Here is a 19,699-nt window from a genome sequence, read left to right as displayed (position 1 = left end):
AATTTCCAAAAGAATCAAACTTTAATTTAACAAACCGAAGCGAAAGTACAAGTATTTGTCCAGAACGACTCGATTATCACAAAATTTTGGAACATTATGCTTTAACTATTGTTGAAAGTTTTGAATTGTATTGCTAAACTACAGATAAAATTCAAAGTATCCAATTTAGGGTAGATCGTTGCACATTTACGCGGATTTTTTCAATGAATTTTCTAATTTTTATGTTTTAACTTAGGAAATGTTAGACATTGCGGTTTTATGAAGCATTTAATGAAGTCAAAATTGGTATATTCAGTATTTCATGGTCAACTTGTGTTTTTAACGGTTAAAAAAACTATTTTTGAGTCCAAGTCGATTTCATAAGCTTGCCCCGGACACGGGGTACGTTTACGCATATTTATTTTGACACCTAACGTGGTTCTGTTAGTGTTTTGAACATAACCTTTTACCATCACTAAAATAAAGCATATTTATTACAGACTGAATAGTGTATAAAATTGAAACTGAAGGGGCATGAAGACAGCATTATATGGTTGTAAACTATAAGATATGAATGTGTAACTCAATTAAAAATTAAATGGTAATTTTCAAAACTAAATAGCCGGAAAATATTAAAAATGTTTGAGACAGTTTAGAGCGAAAAAGGGTCTGGAGGGATGCACCTTTAAGTAAGACACGGTAAGAACGATCATAAAGGTCTCCGACGTTCAACGCGTAAACTTGCATCGTCACCAAGTTTGGATTTATTTTTAACGTGCAAAAAAATTTTTATAACATTTCAGTTCATACAAACACAATTCTCAATAATACTAGTATGTTGTGGCCATCACGAAACTTTCTTCTATATTTTTCTTTTTTTTTTCTGATCCCTCCCCATGCTTGACGAGGAAGCAATATTCCCAACAAAAACAAAATGACACATGCAAAAACTTGACGACTATCCCAATGTCTGAATTATTGCAAAAGCAAAGCAAAGAGCGAAAATTGAAAGTTATTTTAAAAGCCTTGCTTGAATGAATTACAAATATTTTATTTGTTAACAAACATAAGATGGCAACAGTTCAAAATTTTAAATCATTGAGATAATATTTCCGCGTTCGGATAAATCTGCAACGGTCTACCACTGACGTCACAACTACGTTGCCTTCTGATGTCATCGGAATGGGTGGAGCTACGTTTTCTTCAGTCGTCTGAAATAAGCGGATTTACGTTGTTTTATTCTCGCTATTTTTTTTTACTCATTCTTTTCCTTCTTTTTACTTTTGTAATTTTAAAGATACGACAATGATGTGCACATTGGTTCCGGCAAGGAGGGGGGGGGGGGTGCAAGGAAGATTTCTTATACCTCACGGCCTTTGAAAAAAAATCAAAAATCAATTTTCAACAGACATTTTTTTTACTAGTTCTTTATTAGAAATTTAAATATGAATCACTAGGTTTTCTTTTATATTTAGGTGTTTATAGTATTTTTAGGGGCATTCTTCATCTTTGACTTATAAAAACTAAATTGGATTAAATAAACATATTGAAAAATTACAAAAAAACTTAAAGAACTGCAAAATACATCACGATTAGTATTATTCCATCGCATATGTTTACCTGAATTGGCACGAAGGTGCCCCCCCCCCCCCCCCCACCTCCGTCGACTTTAAAAAATAAAGTTACAATAATTTAAAAACAAAAAAATTTTACTACTCTAAAAATATTTTTAAGCATGTTTTTAATGATTATTAATACTAAATAAGAAAGAAAGTAAAAATAACTGCATTTTAAGCAAAGGGCAAGTACAAAACTGTAGAAATACTGTGATCAAAAAATGTAACTTTTGAACTGAATAATTAAATAGAAATACGTCTTAGAAGTCGCTTTAAGATAAATTAAATGAATAAATAATTATTCACATAATTTTTTAAAAATTGGAAAATAAATAAATAAATAAATAAAAATTAATTTTAATTTTGACTATGTCTTTCGCAATCACGAGTTTGTGTGTGTGTGTGTATGTATGTAGGCGTGTGCGTGTAAGTCTATCTGCAGGCATTTAGTTGTGTGCAGGCGTGTATATGTAGGTGCGTGAGTGTATGCAGGCGTGTGTGTGTGTTTGTGTGTGTGCGCAGGCGTATGTGTGTGTGTGCAGGCGTGTGTGTGCGTGTAGGCATCTGCGTGTGTGTAGTACATGGATGAAACTTGGAGACGGTGCCCGCTGGAGTAGGTGGGGAGGAGGTGGCCAAGGTGGAGTCCCTCCAAAAATCCACCGGTGGTGGCAAAAATAAAATCAAAGGACGGACGGACGCCCAAAACGGTCAAGTGAGAACAATAAGCAATTCGCAATTAATGAATTTAAAAAAATGTAAAATTAAAAAGTTTATATAAATATCTTTTCGCAATCGCGGTTGTTTATTGTTTTTACTTGACAATAGTTGATTTCATTTGATTTCATTTTTCTACGCTTATGATGCAAACTTCTCTGGTACATGGGCCTCCATGAGCGTGTCCATCTTCTTCACTAGTAGCGCCCATGTCCTCTAGTCCACGGGCCTCCGCTAGCATGTCCCTTCCCTTGGATGGTAGCGTCCATGCACCTCGAAATCGAATTATTTATTTAAGACCTTTTTGACTTTACACATCCTTTTTAAGCGAAAACAGTATCCAGCACGCAACATCCAACACATAACATCCAGTATCCAGCCCCAGGCATTCATTTGAATTTTGACGTCAAGAACTCAAATTACAGCGTTACGGTAAAGTCCATTAGTAGGAAAAAGAAGCCCATTGAGTAGGGTCCCCAGGTAAATGATACAGCGACCTTTGCATGTTCTTAACATGAGGCTGTATTTGCCTGATCGGTAGGGCGTTGGATTCGCAACTGCAGGGTCGCGGGTTCGATGCAGCTGGTCGGAGATCCTCCGTGTACGCTAATGGTGACAGTAACGTCGCGTTTAATCAGTCGTGATCACGAAGACCTCCAAGTTTAGATTCCAAATCGATATCTCCGATGGTGCTGGATCAGGGATTACCCGGCTCCTGGTCCGGATCAAGAAACTTAACTGTTTTCAGGGTCCTATCTGACCAATGAAACCATGTGTAAGCGGTGGGTACACGGACATGGGCGCCCATATGCATAATTATAAGGGTGGGGGGGCTCAGATGTTTTCTTCATGGTTTAGCAGGATATTTTCCCCATAGAAACCGATTTCAGTGTAAATTAGACATATTGAAGTGTGACATTTTTAATAAATTACTCATTGATGGCTAGAGAAGAAATGTTTTTACATTTTTGCAAAGAAAGAAGTACTAAAAGCAAGGAGGTTCCAATATCTAAAAGGGGGGGGGGGGCTTGAGCCCCCACTTGCCCCCCTATATGGGCACCCTTGACAGGGGACCCTGGAGTGTAGGCTAGTGTTATTTAACATGTTGACTACGGAGGTATTGCTATTTCTGCTACTTTAATCTGCTATTAACCTATTACCAAGTATTTGCTAGAGAAAAAAAGCTACACTTCCATTTCATTTCATTTCCCTTCCCCCGAAATTTTAAACTTTATTAATTCGATCCTACATTTACAAGTTTATTCATTTAAAAAACGTATTGCTAGCTTTATATCCTTGAACCCTCCTCCTTATACCGATGAAACAACAAAACTTATGGACTAACATTTGGCACTAGGGTGCTAAAATCAGATTGTTCCGGTCAGCCGAACGCGGAGCCTCTAGTGTTTAGACACCAAGCACGCTTAGTACTCGTTTTATCCACCCACTGAAGAAATGAAAGGCCGAGTTGACCGTGCCCAACCTTGACATAGAACCCGGGTCTGCGGCGTAGCGAAACGAGCAGGGGACTCTTATTCAAGTCATCCTAGTTTATTCCATAAAATAATACAAAAAAAAGCCAAAACTTTGTCAAAAGCAGTCATTTAAAGGAATTAGGATGCCTGAGCACAAATGCACTAAACTTCAGTAATGTATATTTTTCATTTTAAATCCATACCTCTGTTTCCTCTTATTCCTCATTAGAAATAATTTGGATTTTGTATAACAGTACTGCCCCCCCCCTATCCTGCTCTTCCATTTTCATTGTTTTGTTTTTTTGTCAGCCGTTTTATTTCACGGACTCTTAAAACCTATTGTTCCCCATAAACTTAGCTATTAAATTATCCCATTTAGCTATTAAATTTTATTTAATATCTAAAATAAAAATGTAATGGTTGAGTAACTTGATAAACTTATTTTGACAATCGCCACCCCCTATTTTAAACCTTAATAATAATATTAACAAGAAATAACCAATGTTTTTTAGTACAAATAAACAGATTTTTACTTTATGTCTTTACATCCAAAAGTTCACAACTTTGAATTGAAAAAGGGGTTCCTGGAAATCCCGAAACACGTGTATTCAACAATCTATTTATTTGTGCTAATAAACGTTAGATATCTTCTGTTATTTCTCGGCTCAAAGGAATTAAATTATTTCTTAACAAAAAAATTCGTACTTTTTTTCCATTCTTTTTTCGTATACCGTTTTATTTTACAGAAACTTAAAACCTATTTTTCCCCACAAAATGTTTCCCTTAATAGCTAAAATAAAACATATTTTGGTAAATAACTTGAAAAACTAATCTTGATAACTCCTCTCCCCTTGATACCTCCTCCACCCTCCCATTTTTCGAATAAATTAATCATATCTTTTGTAACACCAAATTTATATCTTAAAAACAAATAATATTTTAATTAAATATGAAGTAAAACCGTTATTGCTTTAAAAAATAAACTCCCTTTCTGTTTTATAACAATAACAAAAAGGAAATAAAGATTAAAAAAAAGCGAAATAAATAAATTAAAAAATAAGATCGAAAAGCGAAAAGAAAAAATTATCAAACGCGAAAATCAACTAGCAAAAGAAACGATATGACGTCAGAAGGTTACGTAGCTCCACCCGTTCTTGCGACGTCAGTAGACCGTTGCAGATTTATCCGAACGTATATTTCCTATCATTTCCATACAATTAAAATCACGAGAAATACGCAGACGACAATCTATTACGATTTATCTTTCTTATTGTTGCATTAATAAAAATATTTTTATTCGCAAAAAAAAAAAAAAAAACACCTCTTGGAGCGATCGGCGTCAAAATAGAACCAAAGCCTGTTTACATATGGATTCACATATATTCCAAATTTCAACCAGAACGTAGCATTACTTCTTGAGATAAGGCACTCAAAATGGAAAAAAAGAACGGGTGATTGCGCTACCCCCCTTTTAGCTGTTGACACAAAAATAAGATCAGTTCTTATACCCGTTAAGGGCTACTTGCCGATAAATTTTTCTTTCATTCCGTTCATTATTTCTTGAGATACAGCAGTCACAATTGACGACAAAAAACGTTCTACAGCTCAACCCCCGTTTGAGTTATTGACACCAAAATTGAATCAGCACCTGTTCCTGTTAATACCAACATATGGACCAAATTTTGTTTGATTCCGCCAGTAACTTCCTGAGGAATAGCAAGCACGCGTAACTCGAAAAACGTCCCATTGCTCCACCCCCCTTGGAGGAATTCGCGCCAAAAACTAATGGGCACAAGTTCACATAGGGGCACATATGTGTACTAAATTTCGTTCGATTTCATGCGGTAGTTTTTGTTGTAGAGCGGCCACAAAAAACTGGTCACACACAGACGTGACACACATACATACACACACACACACACACACACACACACACACACACACACACATACATACACACACACAGACAGACAGACATTTTCCAAAAATGGTCGAAATGGACTCAGCACACCTCAAAACGTTCGAATCCGTCAAAATTCGAAATTCGAAAATTTGCACGAATCCAATACTTTCTTCTATATATTAGATATAGAAGAAAGTAAACTAGTATGTTGTGGCCATCACGAAACTTTCTTCTATATTTTTCCTTTTTCTGATCCCTCCCCATGCTTGACGAGGAAGCAATATTCCTAACAAAAACAAAATGACACATGCAAAAACTTGACGACCATCCCAATGTCTGAATTATTGTAAAAACAAAACAAAGAGCGAAAATTGAAAGTTACTTTGAAAGCCTTACTTGAATTAATTACAAATATTTTATTTGTTAACAAACATAAGATGGCAACAGTTAAAAATTTTAAATCATTGAGATAATATTTCCGATCATTTCCATACAATTAAAATCACGAGAAATACGCAGACGACAATCTATTACGATTTATCTTTCTTATTGTTGCATTAATAAAAATATTTTTATTCGCAAAAAAAAAAAAAAAAAAAATCAACACCTCTTGGAGCGATTGGAGTCAAAATTGAACCAAAGCCTGTTTACGTATGGATTCACATATATTCCAAATTTCAACAAGAACATAGCATTACTTCTTGAGATAGGGCACTCACAATGGAAAAAAAGAACGGGCGATTGTGCTACCCCCTTTTTAGCTATTGACACCAAAATAAAATCAGCTTTTATACCCACTAAGGGCTACTTGTCAAAAAATTTTTGTTTGATTCCGTTCGTTATTTCTTGAGATACAGCAGTCACAATTGACGACAAAAAACGTTCTATAGCTCAACCCCCGTTTGAGTTATTGACACCAAAATTGAATCAGCACCTGTTCCTGTTAATACCAACATATGGACCAAATTTTGTTTGATTCCGCCAGTAACTTCCTGAGGAATAGCAAGCACGCGTAACTCGAAAAACGTCCCATTGCTCCACCCCCCTTGGAGGAATTCGCGCCAAAAACTAATGGGCACAAGTTCACATAGGGGCAAATATGTGTACTAAATTTCGTTCGATTTCATGCGGTAGTTTTTGTTGTAGAGCGGCCACAAAAAACTGGTCACACACAGACGTGACACACATACATACACACACACACACATACATACATACACACACACATACACACACACACACAGACAGACAGACATTTTCCAAAAATGGTCGAAATGGACTCAGCACACCTCAAAACGTTCGAATCCGTCAAAATTCGAAATTCGAAAATTTGCACGAATCCAATACTTTCTTCTATATATTAGATATAGAAGAAAGTAAAAAGGATAAAATTCTGCTAATATTTATATATTTGTTTTTTCTCGACTAAGTATTATTCATTCACAATAAGCTTCAAAACGTTCAACACAAAATTTACTCAACTTGGTTGAAAACAGATTATTCTTTCTGCATGCTGGACCGAACCTCAACTAATGCTCAAAAACTTGTGACATTATTTGCTAGGGAGTAGCATCAATCTGTTATGACTGTTGGCTCGCCAGTTATAATTCGTTTTGAAAAAAGAGCACTGCGTAAACGTCACAAATGCGCAAACGTGCCCCGGTCTACCCTACTTTTAAAGAAACTATAGCAGCTTTATGTCAATAGTTGTTTCAGTCGTTATTTTTTGCTACTGCTTTTAGGAGGAAAGAATCATTTCATAATTCAAGAAAACTCCTTGATTATTTTTACTTCCTTTCGCGAAGTAAAGGAAGTATTGTATTCAAAAAAATTTTTGACCCAAAAACAGGCCTTAATTTCCATTTTTCTCGTCCCCGAACGAATGTTGAGCTTTTTTTTTTCAACCCGATATATGTCTAGGAACGTATAGACACCCGAAATATCCATTTTGACGATCCCCAAATTAATTACAACGAGTTTTCTCGTGACGTCTGTATGTGCGTATGTATCTCGCACAAATCAAGAACGGTATATCTTAAAAAGTTGAAATTTGGTGCGTAGACTCCTTGTGGAGTCTGGTAGTGCACCTCTCCTTTTGGTTGCATTCGGATGTTTCTAAGGGGTCTTTTACACCTTTTTTGGGGGGAAATCATTGTTGTTATCAATGCAAACTCAAGTGGTGCTATAATTTGGCAAACACTTGGCGACATATCGCCAAGCTTTTGGTCGCCAAAAAACGTTTGGCCTTTTTTTTTTTTTGTTTTTTTTTTGGCCGCTATTGGCGATATTTAGAGAGTTAAGCATTGAATCACATTAAAATGTCCAATATTGGAAAAATTAATCGGTATAAAACATTTTTTTTTTTTTTTGCTTCAGTTCGCAACAAACTTGGGGCAAAAATATTTAAAATGTTTCTTTGCTTACTCCAAGGCACTACTATTATCATTAAATTGGCGTAGAAGGAAGTCATGTGATGCACACATCAGCTCCTTTTATTTTAGAGGGAAATAATGTTATGCTTTGTGCTTTTAAAAACGATATTACAAAATCAAGGGATCGTAGTCACAAACAAAAATGGTAAAGAAAACTGTGAGGATTTTCTTATTGCCTTTTTCCTCTTATCGTAGGTCAATATGTGTGGGTTGAAGCCTCCATCGTCATTGGTATGTTGTTCCTCATCCCTTTCTGGGCTTGGCTGTCTTACAGAAATTCTTACACAAGGCATGTCCTGTACTCAGGATGGATTCCAATAATCAGCGCTGTCGCTATTTCCAGGTAAGTACTTTTAACTATTTGACAGTCAGTAATAATAGCTTAGTGAAATCTATAAAAATGTAGATTTTATAGAAATAAAATCATAGTTGGTTCGAAGTTTGGTTGAAAACTCTACTTGCAATTAGTCTAAAATGTGTGAAAAAAGTTGTTTTTAAAAAATTAACGTTTATACTTTCGTAAATACCTGTGCTAATATTTCAAAAATGCGATTAACAATTACTTGTTGCAAGTAAATTATTTTGTAAAAGTTACAAATGGTTTCCAAATTTTTATAGTACGAGTTGATCAAAAATGTCTTTTTTGTCTCCTATTTGTTATAATATTTTAAACGATATATTCGTTATAATATTTTTGAATAGTGCTAGTGCCCAGGTTTTTTTCGGAGGACACTGTGCCCCCCCCCCCCCGCCTACTCCTTTTAAGCTAACCTTCGATGCACCCCTCATTGTCCCTAAGAAGTTTTAACAAAACTTCATCACAAAAGCGAACACACAAGCCTGGATTTGAAACGTCATTCCTTCGTTTCAATCACTTACACACTAGAATCTGATTAGAATATAAATCTGAACGTTTTTAACATCATTGTTTAAATGAAGCATGAGAAAGCTTTAAAAAATAATTACTATTGAAAACTACTCGTATTTTATCTGCAGCTAGTACACCAAAAAGTTTTTAAAACACTTTTTTTATTAGTGAAACATGTAAAGTTGACCACCCTTGTAAGTTGACCGCTATTTTCAGACGCAGAATTAGATCTATATCATATAAATCAACCTCTATAAGTTGACCACATGTTTAAGTTGACCACTAAAGTAGTGCACCGCAAGTGGTCAACTTACACAGGTATCACTGTACAAAACTTCTATTAAAAAGTGCCCTTTTATCTGAAAGCGCCCTGCCCCTTTTCTGGTCTACGGGAAACGCTATTGAATTTTCATAAGAAAAGTTAGAGTTTAAGCTCGTCGTTTGTTATGCTGGATGTTACAAACTGATTCGCCGAAGTTTTCGCTAGAGAATTTTCAAAACGGTTACGATTCAAATCATCCGACGATTTTTGCTCATGTGCGTGGTTCGTTCCTCACATTAAAAAGATGGTCCATCCACATATTTTAATTTAAACATTAAAACTCAAATGAATAAATAAATAAATAAATAATTTAATTGTTTTGATAGCGAATTTCGAAGCTACCGTTCAGAACGGAGCATTTGCAATCAGCAGCAATGCCGATGAGTCATTTATTTTGAAAATTTGCATAATTAACACTTTGATTTTGAATTATATATTTTTTTTTTTTTTTTGTCTTTTTTACAGCGGAGGAGGATACATTCTTAACTTTGCAGTTGCAAGGTATAAAGAAATTGCCGCTTGCCAGCCAGTCATTAATGGTAAGTTTAACACTCTTAAAAAGAACATGGATTTTCTTCGATTTTACATTAAAAAAAATATTATATGATAATTCATCACTTTGCCTGTGGATAGGTTCATACTGCGGAAACCTGGACTATAATTAAATAAAGTTACAACGACTTACAAACCTTTACAAGTCATATCAATAACCAAATTGTAACTGAATTCGTATTAAATAAAAGGATTTCTCTAGCACCACGCCTAAATCAATAATGTGGGTGTAGACAGCAAACGCAACAGCAAGCATCTTCATGGCATAGATTGTTGAGCCCAAGGTGGTTGCATTGAGAAGAGATAAAATGAAGGGCGGGAAGACTTTCATTCGTAAAGCAAAGATCCCAAGTTGCGTGATAGATTTTAAAGTAAAGCATTGGAAGAAATCAGGTTTCTTTCGCTAGTTTCACGCAAAACATGTCAACCATTCGTCGTTGTTGAATCACATCATTTGGCGTCTTTGCCTCAGCTTTTGTTAAACCAGTGATTGGACTTGCTCCCTCCATTTACTATTTCCTGCTCAAAGAGTGGTTTCCGCAACCCAGAATTCAAATTCTGGTCAAAAGCGTGTTTGTTATAGATCGATGAGAGATTTCTTCTGATCATGTCCTGAGTTCAGGTTCTAATATACGCTGTAGGTCTCGCCATGGAACTATCAAGACAACTACAGTATGTTCTTAAATTTATTCAGTTAAAGGCTTCGTTACTCGTAGATGCGACAATTTCTTAAAAAAGAAACAGACTGTAACTAGTATTGAAACTAAATGCATCAACATTATTACCTTGAAACCTTTTCTATCTGAATGCTTTTACGTTCCACACCAGGTGGCACTGTTACAGTAGTTATTCCAAGTAACGGAAAGAATACAAGCATAAAAAAGTTGGGTTAAAAATATCATGGTCATATGTCGAATCTTTAAACAATTGATTCAAAAAACTAGTACAGTGTGGCACTGATCGATTTTACTCATCATTTTTCTTATAATAAAGAGTTCTTTACTTTTTAGGTGTTGGAGGGAACTTGGTTGCGGTACAGGCATGTCGTATATCAACTTATCTACACAAAAAGGCGAAGCCAGGTGTGTTATCTGCTGAAGAACTATGTGTCAGCCCATTTACAGCTTGGTTTGGAAGAAGTAAGCAGATATTTTTAACAATTCCTGCACTTATATCAGTGATTATCTAATAACGATGTAAGATCTTACTAGTTCACTGAACATAAGTATTTCCTCGTTGTATTTTCTGTAAACTCATTTTCACGTCTCTGCTTCAGATCCCTATATCAGGGGAAAGAGGGTACTTTTGGTACATCTAAAAAGGGTACAGAATTAAGGATAACTAAATATTTACTATTCTAATAGGGATCAGTTGGACTGTTGGGTGATTGGAAACGAGATTTAAATGTTGCAACTTCAAGTCCTCATAAAACTTATAAACATAAGCCAGAGTTTATGACGTTTTCAGTTCATGAAAATTGATAATGCACTGGTACTTTTAGTATATTTACACATTTCGCACAAGTCTGTTTTTGTGCAGGGATAGAAATCACTTAACAAATGCATGGAAAACTTTCCCCCGAAATGTTGTAATTAGTAAAAAAAACTCATTAGTTGCAAAATTACGCGTATTTTCATCGTTGTTTTTATTATTTTGTGCAGCAACAATTAAAAATCGCAAAAGAAAAAATAGATCAAAAAAATAATGCTCAGGGCTCTCCATGCCAATCACAGAGGTCGTTTACCAGTTGGGTTGAGCCCTGAAGGCAGTTCAGCCTTTTTTAATCCAAACTCAATCAGATTCCAATCCGATGCAGAAGCCCTAGAGATCTTTCATGGAAACTTGGAGGACTTTGTTACCTCAACAGATTAAGCGCCGATCGCCTTATCTAATGGTCAGAGAAATTGGCCTGACGATGGAGAGGTTCTGGGTTCGAATCTCGGCTTAAGCATAGTATGGATGTACTTTCTCTCTCCTGTCCTTGTCCTTTCTTTGTATAAATGTGTTGTTATGCTGTGAATGGATGCCTACCCTATAAACTGGTCCTTATGGCATCTGTGTACTGAGGAAGTCGGACATCGTCCGAAATCATGGTACAGTTGGAACAGTGAGGCAGCGCACCCCCAAATTCCAGCCGAGCGGGCACAAGACAGCAGCAACAAAAGCCGATTAAACGTGCACCGGTCATCATTAGCGTGCACTGAGGGACTTTGACAGGTTGGTTTCGATCCGTGACCCTTCGGCTTCTAACTTCTGCCCCGAAACAAGTTTTAATGCATATGTTTCACGAAATAATTAATTTTTTCTGACAGTTATCCATCCATCCATCCACTATAATATTAAAATCTGTTCGCGTCTGTCTGTCTGTCTGTCTGAATATCTATCTTCTCGAGAACCGCTGCGAATCGGGAGTCAAACGAGATACCGATCAATTCGAAATTTCCCAAAGAAAACAATAGGACCAATCTCGTAATTGTGCGACTTTAATTAGCGGATATATTAATTAAAACGTTAATTAACATAACGTTATTCGGGAATTTTATTTCTTTCCTGTTGCCATTTTGAATTTGCGTGAGCAAGTAAAATTCTAATAATTGTTTTAAAAGAGATTTTTTTGGCTGCTGTCCAAATCATAAAACAACGTTTCCATCTAGAATTTCATTTTAAATTAGTTTAAAATTGGTTGCTCTATTCGGATATAGCCTTTATTTTATCGTCTGTCCATTTTTTATTTTTTACATTCAACGTTCTTAACTCCTTTCAACATATGAAAGTTGTTTCTTTAGCTATGTTTATTGATTGTAGTGTAAGTTTATCATTCACCGGCCTCATATTTTGGTACATTTGGGATGTGCGACTAATTATGTTTATTTTGTTGGACTTTTTCCCGTCACATCTGTGAGTTTTCGAATTGTAATAACTCTCTTTTTCCTTCCTGTTTCTATTTTTGGTATTTCTGCTTTAGCCCTGGCTAATGGGCGGTAATTTACTGAATATAGTTTGTATTGTTAAAAGAACATGTTAAATAAGGATTGTTTGGATTTCTTTAAGTGAAACAGAGTTGAACAAAAATATTGTTTTTAGGGATTTTAACTAAAGCTTAATTCGAATCTGATGACTTGGTATTAAATTAATGCTGATTGGTATTAATTAAGTCTTGGTGCTTTAGTTTCACGTAAGCAACCAAAAAGTATGTGTCATTTTATGTAAAAAGCTGATCGTAATTGTACATACAAATGTTTTAGGTATAGTCTATCAGATTTAATTCAGTTTAAAGTGAGCACAGATTATAATTGATAATGCATATATTTTCATCTTTTGTGCTAATTGAAAATACTCATAACTTGCATTATTGATAACTATGATTAACTTTAAAGAGATTTTTGCCAAAAATATTCTCTACTGGTGTTTGCAAACCTTGCATTACGCGTATTTATTTACTCCTTAGCGCTTTAGAAACTGATGTCAGAGTAATACAAAAACATCAATTGGACATCTCTTTCATTTTTTAAGTAGCCCGTGCAACGCCGGGCACGCAGCTAGTGTTTTTACAGATTTCTGACGTTTATATATATATATATATATATATATATATATATATATATATATATATATATATATATATATATATATATATATATATATATATATATATATATATATATATATATATATATATATATATATATGTATATATATATCAGAGTTGATCAATATGATGGCAGTTTTGTAAGGAAAATTGATGAAACTCTACCTTTTCCAGGTTTGCATTCCCGGACCTGCCGGATCCTGGTGCTGATCGCTGTGCCGGGCCATCTGATCTTCATCTCTTGCGTGCACTTCCTGAAGAGTACTTACACCCCCTTGACAGCCGAATTCCTTCTCTTCTACCTGATAGCAGCAATTCTGCAGGTGTCCATACTCCTGTACATGGCGCATTGCTTCGTGCACTGGCTCTGGAAGTGGGGTTTCGACCCGGACGACGCAGCCATCCCCTACCTCACAGCGTTCGGGGACCTTCTCGGTACCGGATTCCTACTGGTGGCCTTCCTGGCTATGGACGCCGCCTAAGCATCACTGCCGGACAGTACGTAATGTAATTTTATGTGTACATTTGACGAAAAATGTCATCAAATTTCGAAGAAATACAAAAAATATCTTTATTATTTTGTACACTACTCAAAATAAAGCCTTTACAGTACCTGTAGTGATGTATTTTCTAGCTAACCAGTATATTTTGGGAACTTTCTGCTAAATTAAATTCCTAATGCAATTTCACATCGTGGGAGCGCAGGTGCCTCCATTTGAGGGAAAACTGGGCGGCCAAATTATTGTAGGGCAATTAAACGAAAAATGGTCCTGACCCACCAAAATTTTTTTTTCACATAATATAGAAACAAACCTTATTTTTTGACAAAAAAATATATACACTATTCAATTCTAGCATCAATTTTGAGTTTAAAATATTTTTATATCAGATTTTTGCCTTATTTAATAACATTTATACGAAGTTTAAAAAAAAATGCATTGTTAGTTGTAAGAGCCATTTTTTTTTAACCTAATCATTCATTCTTAGGGGGAAAAACTAATAAATATCATGAACACAGATGTTTTACTATAATTATGTCTCAATTCTTTTAAATAAAGCCTCTTGTTAAGTTTTTAACCCCCCCCCCCAAAATTTGCAGGTCATTTTTTTTTTAATTGGTCACACACGTAACGCAAAAGGAACAAAAGTTTTCCTTCAAGGTCAAATTGGGGGACTAGAAGAAAAATATCTCATATCATAAATTAACTTGATACATAATACCTGTGACCAGACTTTCATTTTCAAACATTCGGCAGAAAACTTTTAACGAGGCTTTTTGAAAGATGTCACACACGTAGCGCTTCTGAATAGTTTTCATTATAAAACCCTTTTTACGTACCATTTTTACGGAAAAAAGTACTTTACATAATTCAATTAAAAATATTGTGCGCTGGCACTGAAACCAAGACTCAATATGAGTATTAAAAATCATTTATAGCAATAATAATAAAAATAATAAATAAATAAATACTAAGACTTGTTTCTTTCATACCCAAAGAACAATTTAAACTAAGTATTCGCATTTTGTAGTAAGTTACCGCCCTAAAGCCATTGCTAAGGCAGAAATACTTAAAATACACCGCCTTAAAATGGCTTACCTTAAATACATAAAATGAACCGCACCATTGCTGCGGTCGCTCATCTGGTTAGCTAATTCTGCATTAGCTACCAGTTTGTTTGGCTCTCTTGGCTCCCTTAAGAGATTTTTCGCCTCCAGCTCATGTGATTCCTATTCCGGGCTGATGAGTGCTAAAAAGCACGAAACTGCAGTCCTCGGATGGAATAATTGAGCTGGCGGTGTATTTTAATTAAGTATTCGCAATCTACATACTTCAAAAGTACAATGTTCGATTTACCTTAAATTGCATTAATACTTTTTGATAGTTTTTGGTTTGGTCAAGAAGAGAAGTGAATCAATTCTACAGATGATTTAAAACATTCCAAATAGTTTCAAACCACAAAAGTAAGTGTTAGAAGTTAGTGATAGTTTATATAAGCTCGACATTACTATTTAATTCGTAAACAAATAAAAATTAGGTTCACTTAATTCTTTGTTTTGTGAATATATCCATTCATTTTAAGTATTTACTGGCTGCGTTGCCCGGTCTACCTCGAAAATAAGAGTTTTGTCAAGTGCGCATTTTCAACAATCAGGCTTAAATAAAAGAAAAAAAAAGTGTAAAACCAGTGGTGTTCCCATAGGGTGTACTCCATATGCGCCGTATACTCCCAAACATTTTTTAGACATATAGCGTATACCCTCAAGCTTCAAAAAATTTCATATTATGATATATTATGGATATCATCGCATACACATATTGTGTACAGTGAATTACTCTCAGAAATACTGATGGGAACATCACTGTGTAAAACGTCGCATCAAGTGTAGAAAAGAGCAATTTTATGACTCCAAATTTAAATTCACAGACATCTTAGGCTTTTCTTTTTAATTCAAAAAAATGTTATCATTGTTTAATTTAAAATAGGCCTAACTATCCAATTTCAAGGATTTTCTGGCAAAAAAACCCTAAGGGGGTCGACCCTCCATAAGGTAGCGAAAATACCCCTTTGTGAATTCCTGAGCATCAAAGGACCTCTGTGCGCAATTTGGCAAAGATCCGACGTAAACTGTGGATTTTTATTAGGAAATCCACCTCAACTGTGCTGCACGCGGTCACACACGTAACGCTAATAAAAATATTTTTTCTTACTATTGTATGAGCTGTAGAATTTTCTTTTTATGGAATACTTACTTGATATACTTAGACACATGCACAAAAAATACTGTTCATTTACCTTTCAAAACTTCGCAGGTAATTACAAAATAATATGAGGTACAGCTTATTTTCAGATTTTCCGAGTCACACACGTAACGCTGCATTTAAAATTCCATTAAAAAAAAAAAAAAAAAAAAAAAAAGAATTATCCTAGGGGGAAAAAAACACTGCCACCTAAAAACTCTTGCATATGTTCTGTAACTCCAATAGAAATTATTAAGAGATATTAAAAAAAATATCATGTTGGTTATCATTGTTTTTTTTGCAAAGAAATTGTGTCAAAAAGTCACACAAGTAACGCTGGAATGGCCCTGTAGTAATGTTGATAGTGGTGCTAAAATCTGACCGTGAAGAGTTGACCCTACGCTCCGCCTTGTTTCAGAAGTGTCCATTTTCGTGAAGAGTAGCTAGTATGCAAGACCGAACTGGGAAAATAGTTTCTAGGTTTCCGTATTTGAAATACATTAAAGAAAATACAAGGCTGTCAATATACAGGTAATTGCTTCAATTTCTCTTTTTCGTGATTTTTTTCAGAAAGTCGGGTCGTCGGAAAGTCCGCCTCCTCCAGATCCAAACATGGTACACTGTTATAACCAGAGGTTCCAGACGAGTGAATATATTCCCCCTAAGGTGAAAGCATGAGGCCCAAGGGTGCAATACTAGCCAGGAAGTAGAGCAGGGGTGCGAAAACAGCAGACAATCGTAGACAGGGGTGCCAAAACAGCAAGCAATCGCAAAATGACTTGCTAGCGCATGCGCTTCCGGCATACATTCACCATTCAACCACTTCAATATGGCGGACGAATGATAGGTTGCATCTAAGCGTGGCTTCTATGTCTTTCACATTGAATGAAGTACACTATTGGATTAAATCTCAACTTTTCTAGGATAATTCTTTAAAATAACAAGTAAGTACAGCTTTTGATCACTTTGTAGCTTTTAGGGCTTTCAAACATAGTTAAAAGTACGTTTAATGCTTTTCAGTTACCGTTAGTCCGTTACGATACCGTAGTTCCGTTAGTTGTTGATTTTCAGTTGACCGTTACTGTCGTGAAATTTCCATCATTCAAAACGCTACTAAATATATCTATCATTATTTTCTTGAGTACTCGATAAGCAACATTTAATCACCAAAATAATAACCGCAATTTATCACTAATCAACAAGTGAGAACCTAAATAAAAATGATTCTTGTGCTTCGTAGATTACTACAGAACAGCGAGCGCAAAAAATAAAAAGGAAATCTCTCCGTCTAGCTTTTTTTTTATTTTTCGTTCAAGTGTTTGAATCATTTCCTGTTAGCGTTTAATGTTTCGTTAGCGTTAGGAATTATTTCTTTAGGTTTTTCAACTGTCGAAAAATTTCATATGCATTTTATTTTATTGTTACTCTTGATTGAAATTTTTAACGTTCGAGAAAGGATTTTGTTTTTCCGTAACTTTAATATCCCAGAATATTTTTGGCTCTTCATGTAAATAATTCATAAGTACATCTACACTTTACTTTCGGTGCGGTTATTTCTCACAAATAATCATTAACTTAACTATGATTATTGAAATAATTACTCGTCTTTAACTTTAAATATATTTGTGACAACTCTTTGATACCAAATAAAGTCTGTAGATATTTATTGTTTTATTCATTTTTAATATTACTTTGCAAAAAAAAAAAACTTATCAGTACGCAGAGTTCTTTCAGAAGTTTTTTTACTGCCCCGAGAGCTATTATAATTATTATTATTTATTTTTAAGAAAAGGATAAAAATTTCACAGGTCCGAGATGTTTTTCATTTGCTTTTACCGACCCGTGGGTCAAAAGAGGTTGAGAAACACTGATGTAGAGAACGATCAGATGAATTAAAGCAATGAGCACTCCTTAACTATGTTGAAAACTCTGAAATATGATCAAATGCTGTAATTACAAGTTTTAATCATTTCCAGTTCTGAATTCATGCAATGCGAAAAGTGTGCAAAACGTAGACTATCATGAATCAAAACAAAACTATTAAAAAAAACACACAATTATATTCAAAAAAAGCACACAATACGGGGGGAGGGGGGGAGGAGGATCTACAGTAAGGGGGTGCCATTTCTCTCTCCGTAGGTTCATTCTTTTCACCCCGGCTGCCTACATTTTGAAAGGTGCCTGTTTTTCACCCTAGTTAGAGGTGCAATTTCGGCTCTGTATTGGGTGCCGCTGGTGAACAAGCGTTTCACCCCTGAAAGGTGCCGAATGCAACCTGTAGTTTTAACAGTGTTGTATAAATGTTAATGAGGGTAGTATAAATGGTTAACAAAGGGAATCAATTTCAATAACTGGTATTTAAGTCGAAAACAATTGTATAAACTATTATTTTTAATAGTCACCGTTGGAGCAACTGGCAACAAATAATAAAGATGATGTTGATAATTTTTATTGAGAAAAAAATATAAGTTGCCTACAGTTATGCTAATGTTTGTACCTCGTCCTATAGATGGCAGCACGAAAAATGAATAAATGGTTGGAAAAATGGTTCGTCTTTCAGCGAAAATTCAAGGAGCAGAGAAAATGGGCTCTTATGCTAAGATGCCCACTGAGAACCCGACAAAGTGCACTGGGAAGTGGACTAGTGGACCTGGGTGTGATTGTTAAGTTCCTAATTCCATGAAAGAAAAAAAAGGATAGAATACGGCGCAGAGAGAAAGGGCGGCACTGAAAATGTTATTCATGATATTCTGTAGTCTCTTTTGTGGGGTATCGTTTTGGGCGGGGGCGGGGGGGGGGGAGACTTGAGGGGTACATCATCGCCTATTTGGGGATTGACTATGAACACTAGGGTGTCCCCAAAACATGAAAGTCGATGTTTCAAGTCGCAAGTTCTATTTTTCTATTTGTTATTTTTTTTCTCATTTCTGAAAAAGTGGAATCTGAATCAAACATATGGAGGAGAAAAACTAAAAATAGCAATTTCTCATTTTGAGCTCAGCTGAAGATGCGACTTTTGCGCTTAACACGGCAAGTCAAATTTCAAGATTGTGACGAACTTTCAATGTAAATGCTGAAAATCTTTACCAATAATAAAGCTGAAAGTCTCTCTGTCTGGATGTCTGGATCTCTGTCACGCGCACAGCGCCTAGACCGTTAGGCCGATTTTAAATTACGAAATTATCATAACGTGGAACCGTAACATGGGCAAGCAAATGAATATAGCAAATTGGCGAGAAAATCATCATCCATTTGTAAATATAGAAGCGAACCATTGACTTTTAATTTTCTACTACGGGCAAAGCCGTGCGGGTACCACTAATATTAAATAAAATGTTAGGTTGAAATGCAGCTTTTTAATAGACATTCGTTTTTATTTCGGCTTAGCTTATCTCTCGTACATTTTCGTGTTCATCTATGTGTTTTCCAGTTCATTCGCAGAGAAATAAATGTATGATATGTTTTATATTTCCCCATAAAAACTATTCTACTTGCATTGAACTTATGT

The 19,699-nt window shown here is 35.3% G+C and overlaps 1 protein-coding gene across 1 annotated transcript in view; it reads left to right on the top strand.

The window, feature by feature from the left end:
- Window positions 1-14,061, top strand: part of LOC129220265 (solute carrier family 41 member 1-like) — a 49,515-nt gene extending 35,454 nt beyond the window's left edge. The window contains exons 8-11 of the mRNA XM_054854649.1: window positions 8,315-8,462; window positions 9,775-9,848; window positions 10,872-11,000; window positions 13,625-14,061. Of these exons, the coding sequence (XP_054710624.1) occupies window positions 8,315-8,462; window positions 9,775-9,848; window positions 10,872-11,000; window positions 13,625-13,932 (659 nt within the window). The 3' untranslated portion in view covers window positions 13,933-14,061. The remainder of the gene's footprint in view (window positions 1-8,314; window positions 8,463-9,774; window positions 9,849-10,871; window positions 11,001-13,624) is intronic.
- Window positions 14,062-19,699: the final 5,638 nt, after the last annotated feature.

The sequence above is a fragment of the Uloborus diversus genome, chromosome 4 (genome assembly GCF_026930045.1).
Source record: "Uloborus diversus isolate 005 chromosome 4, Udiv.v.3.1, whole genome shotgun sequence".
Taxonomy (NCBI): Eukaryota; Metazoa; Arthropoda; class Arachnida; order Araneae; family Uloboridae; genus Uloborus; species Uloborus diversus.
The sequence above is the reverse complement of the archived record's forward strand: the minus strand, read 5'-3'. Positions and strand labels throughout refer to the sequence as shown.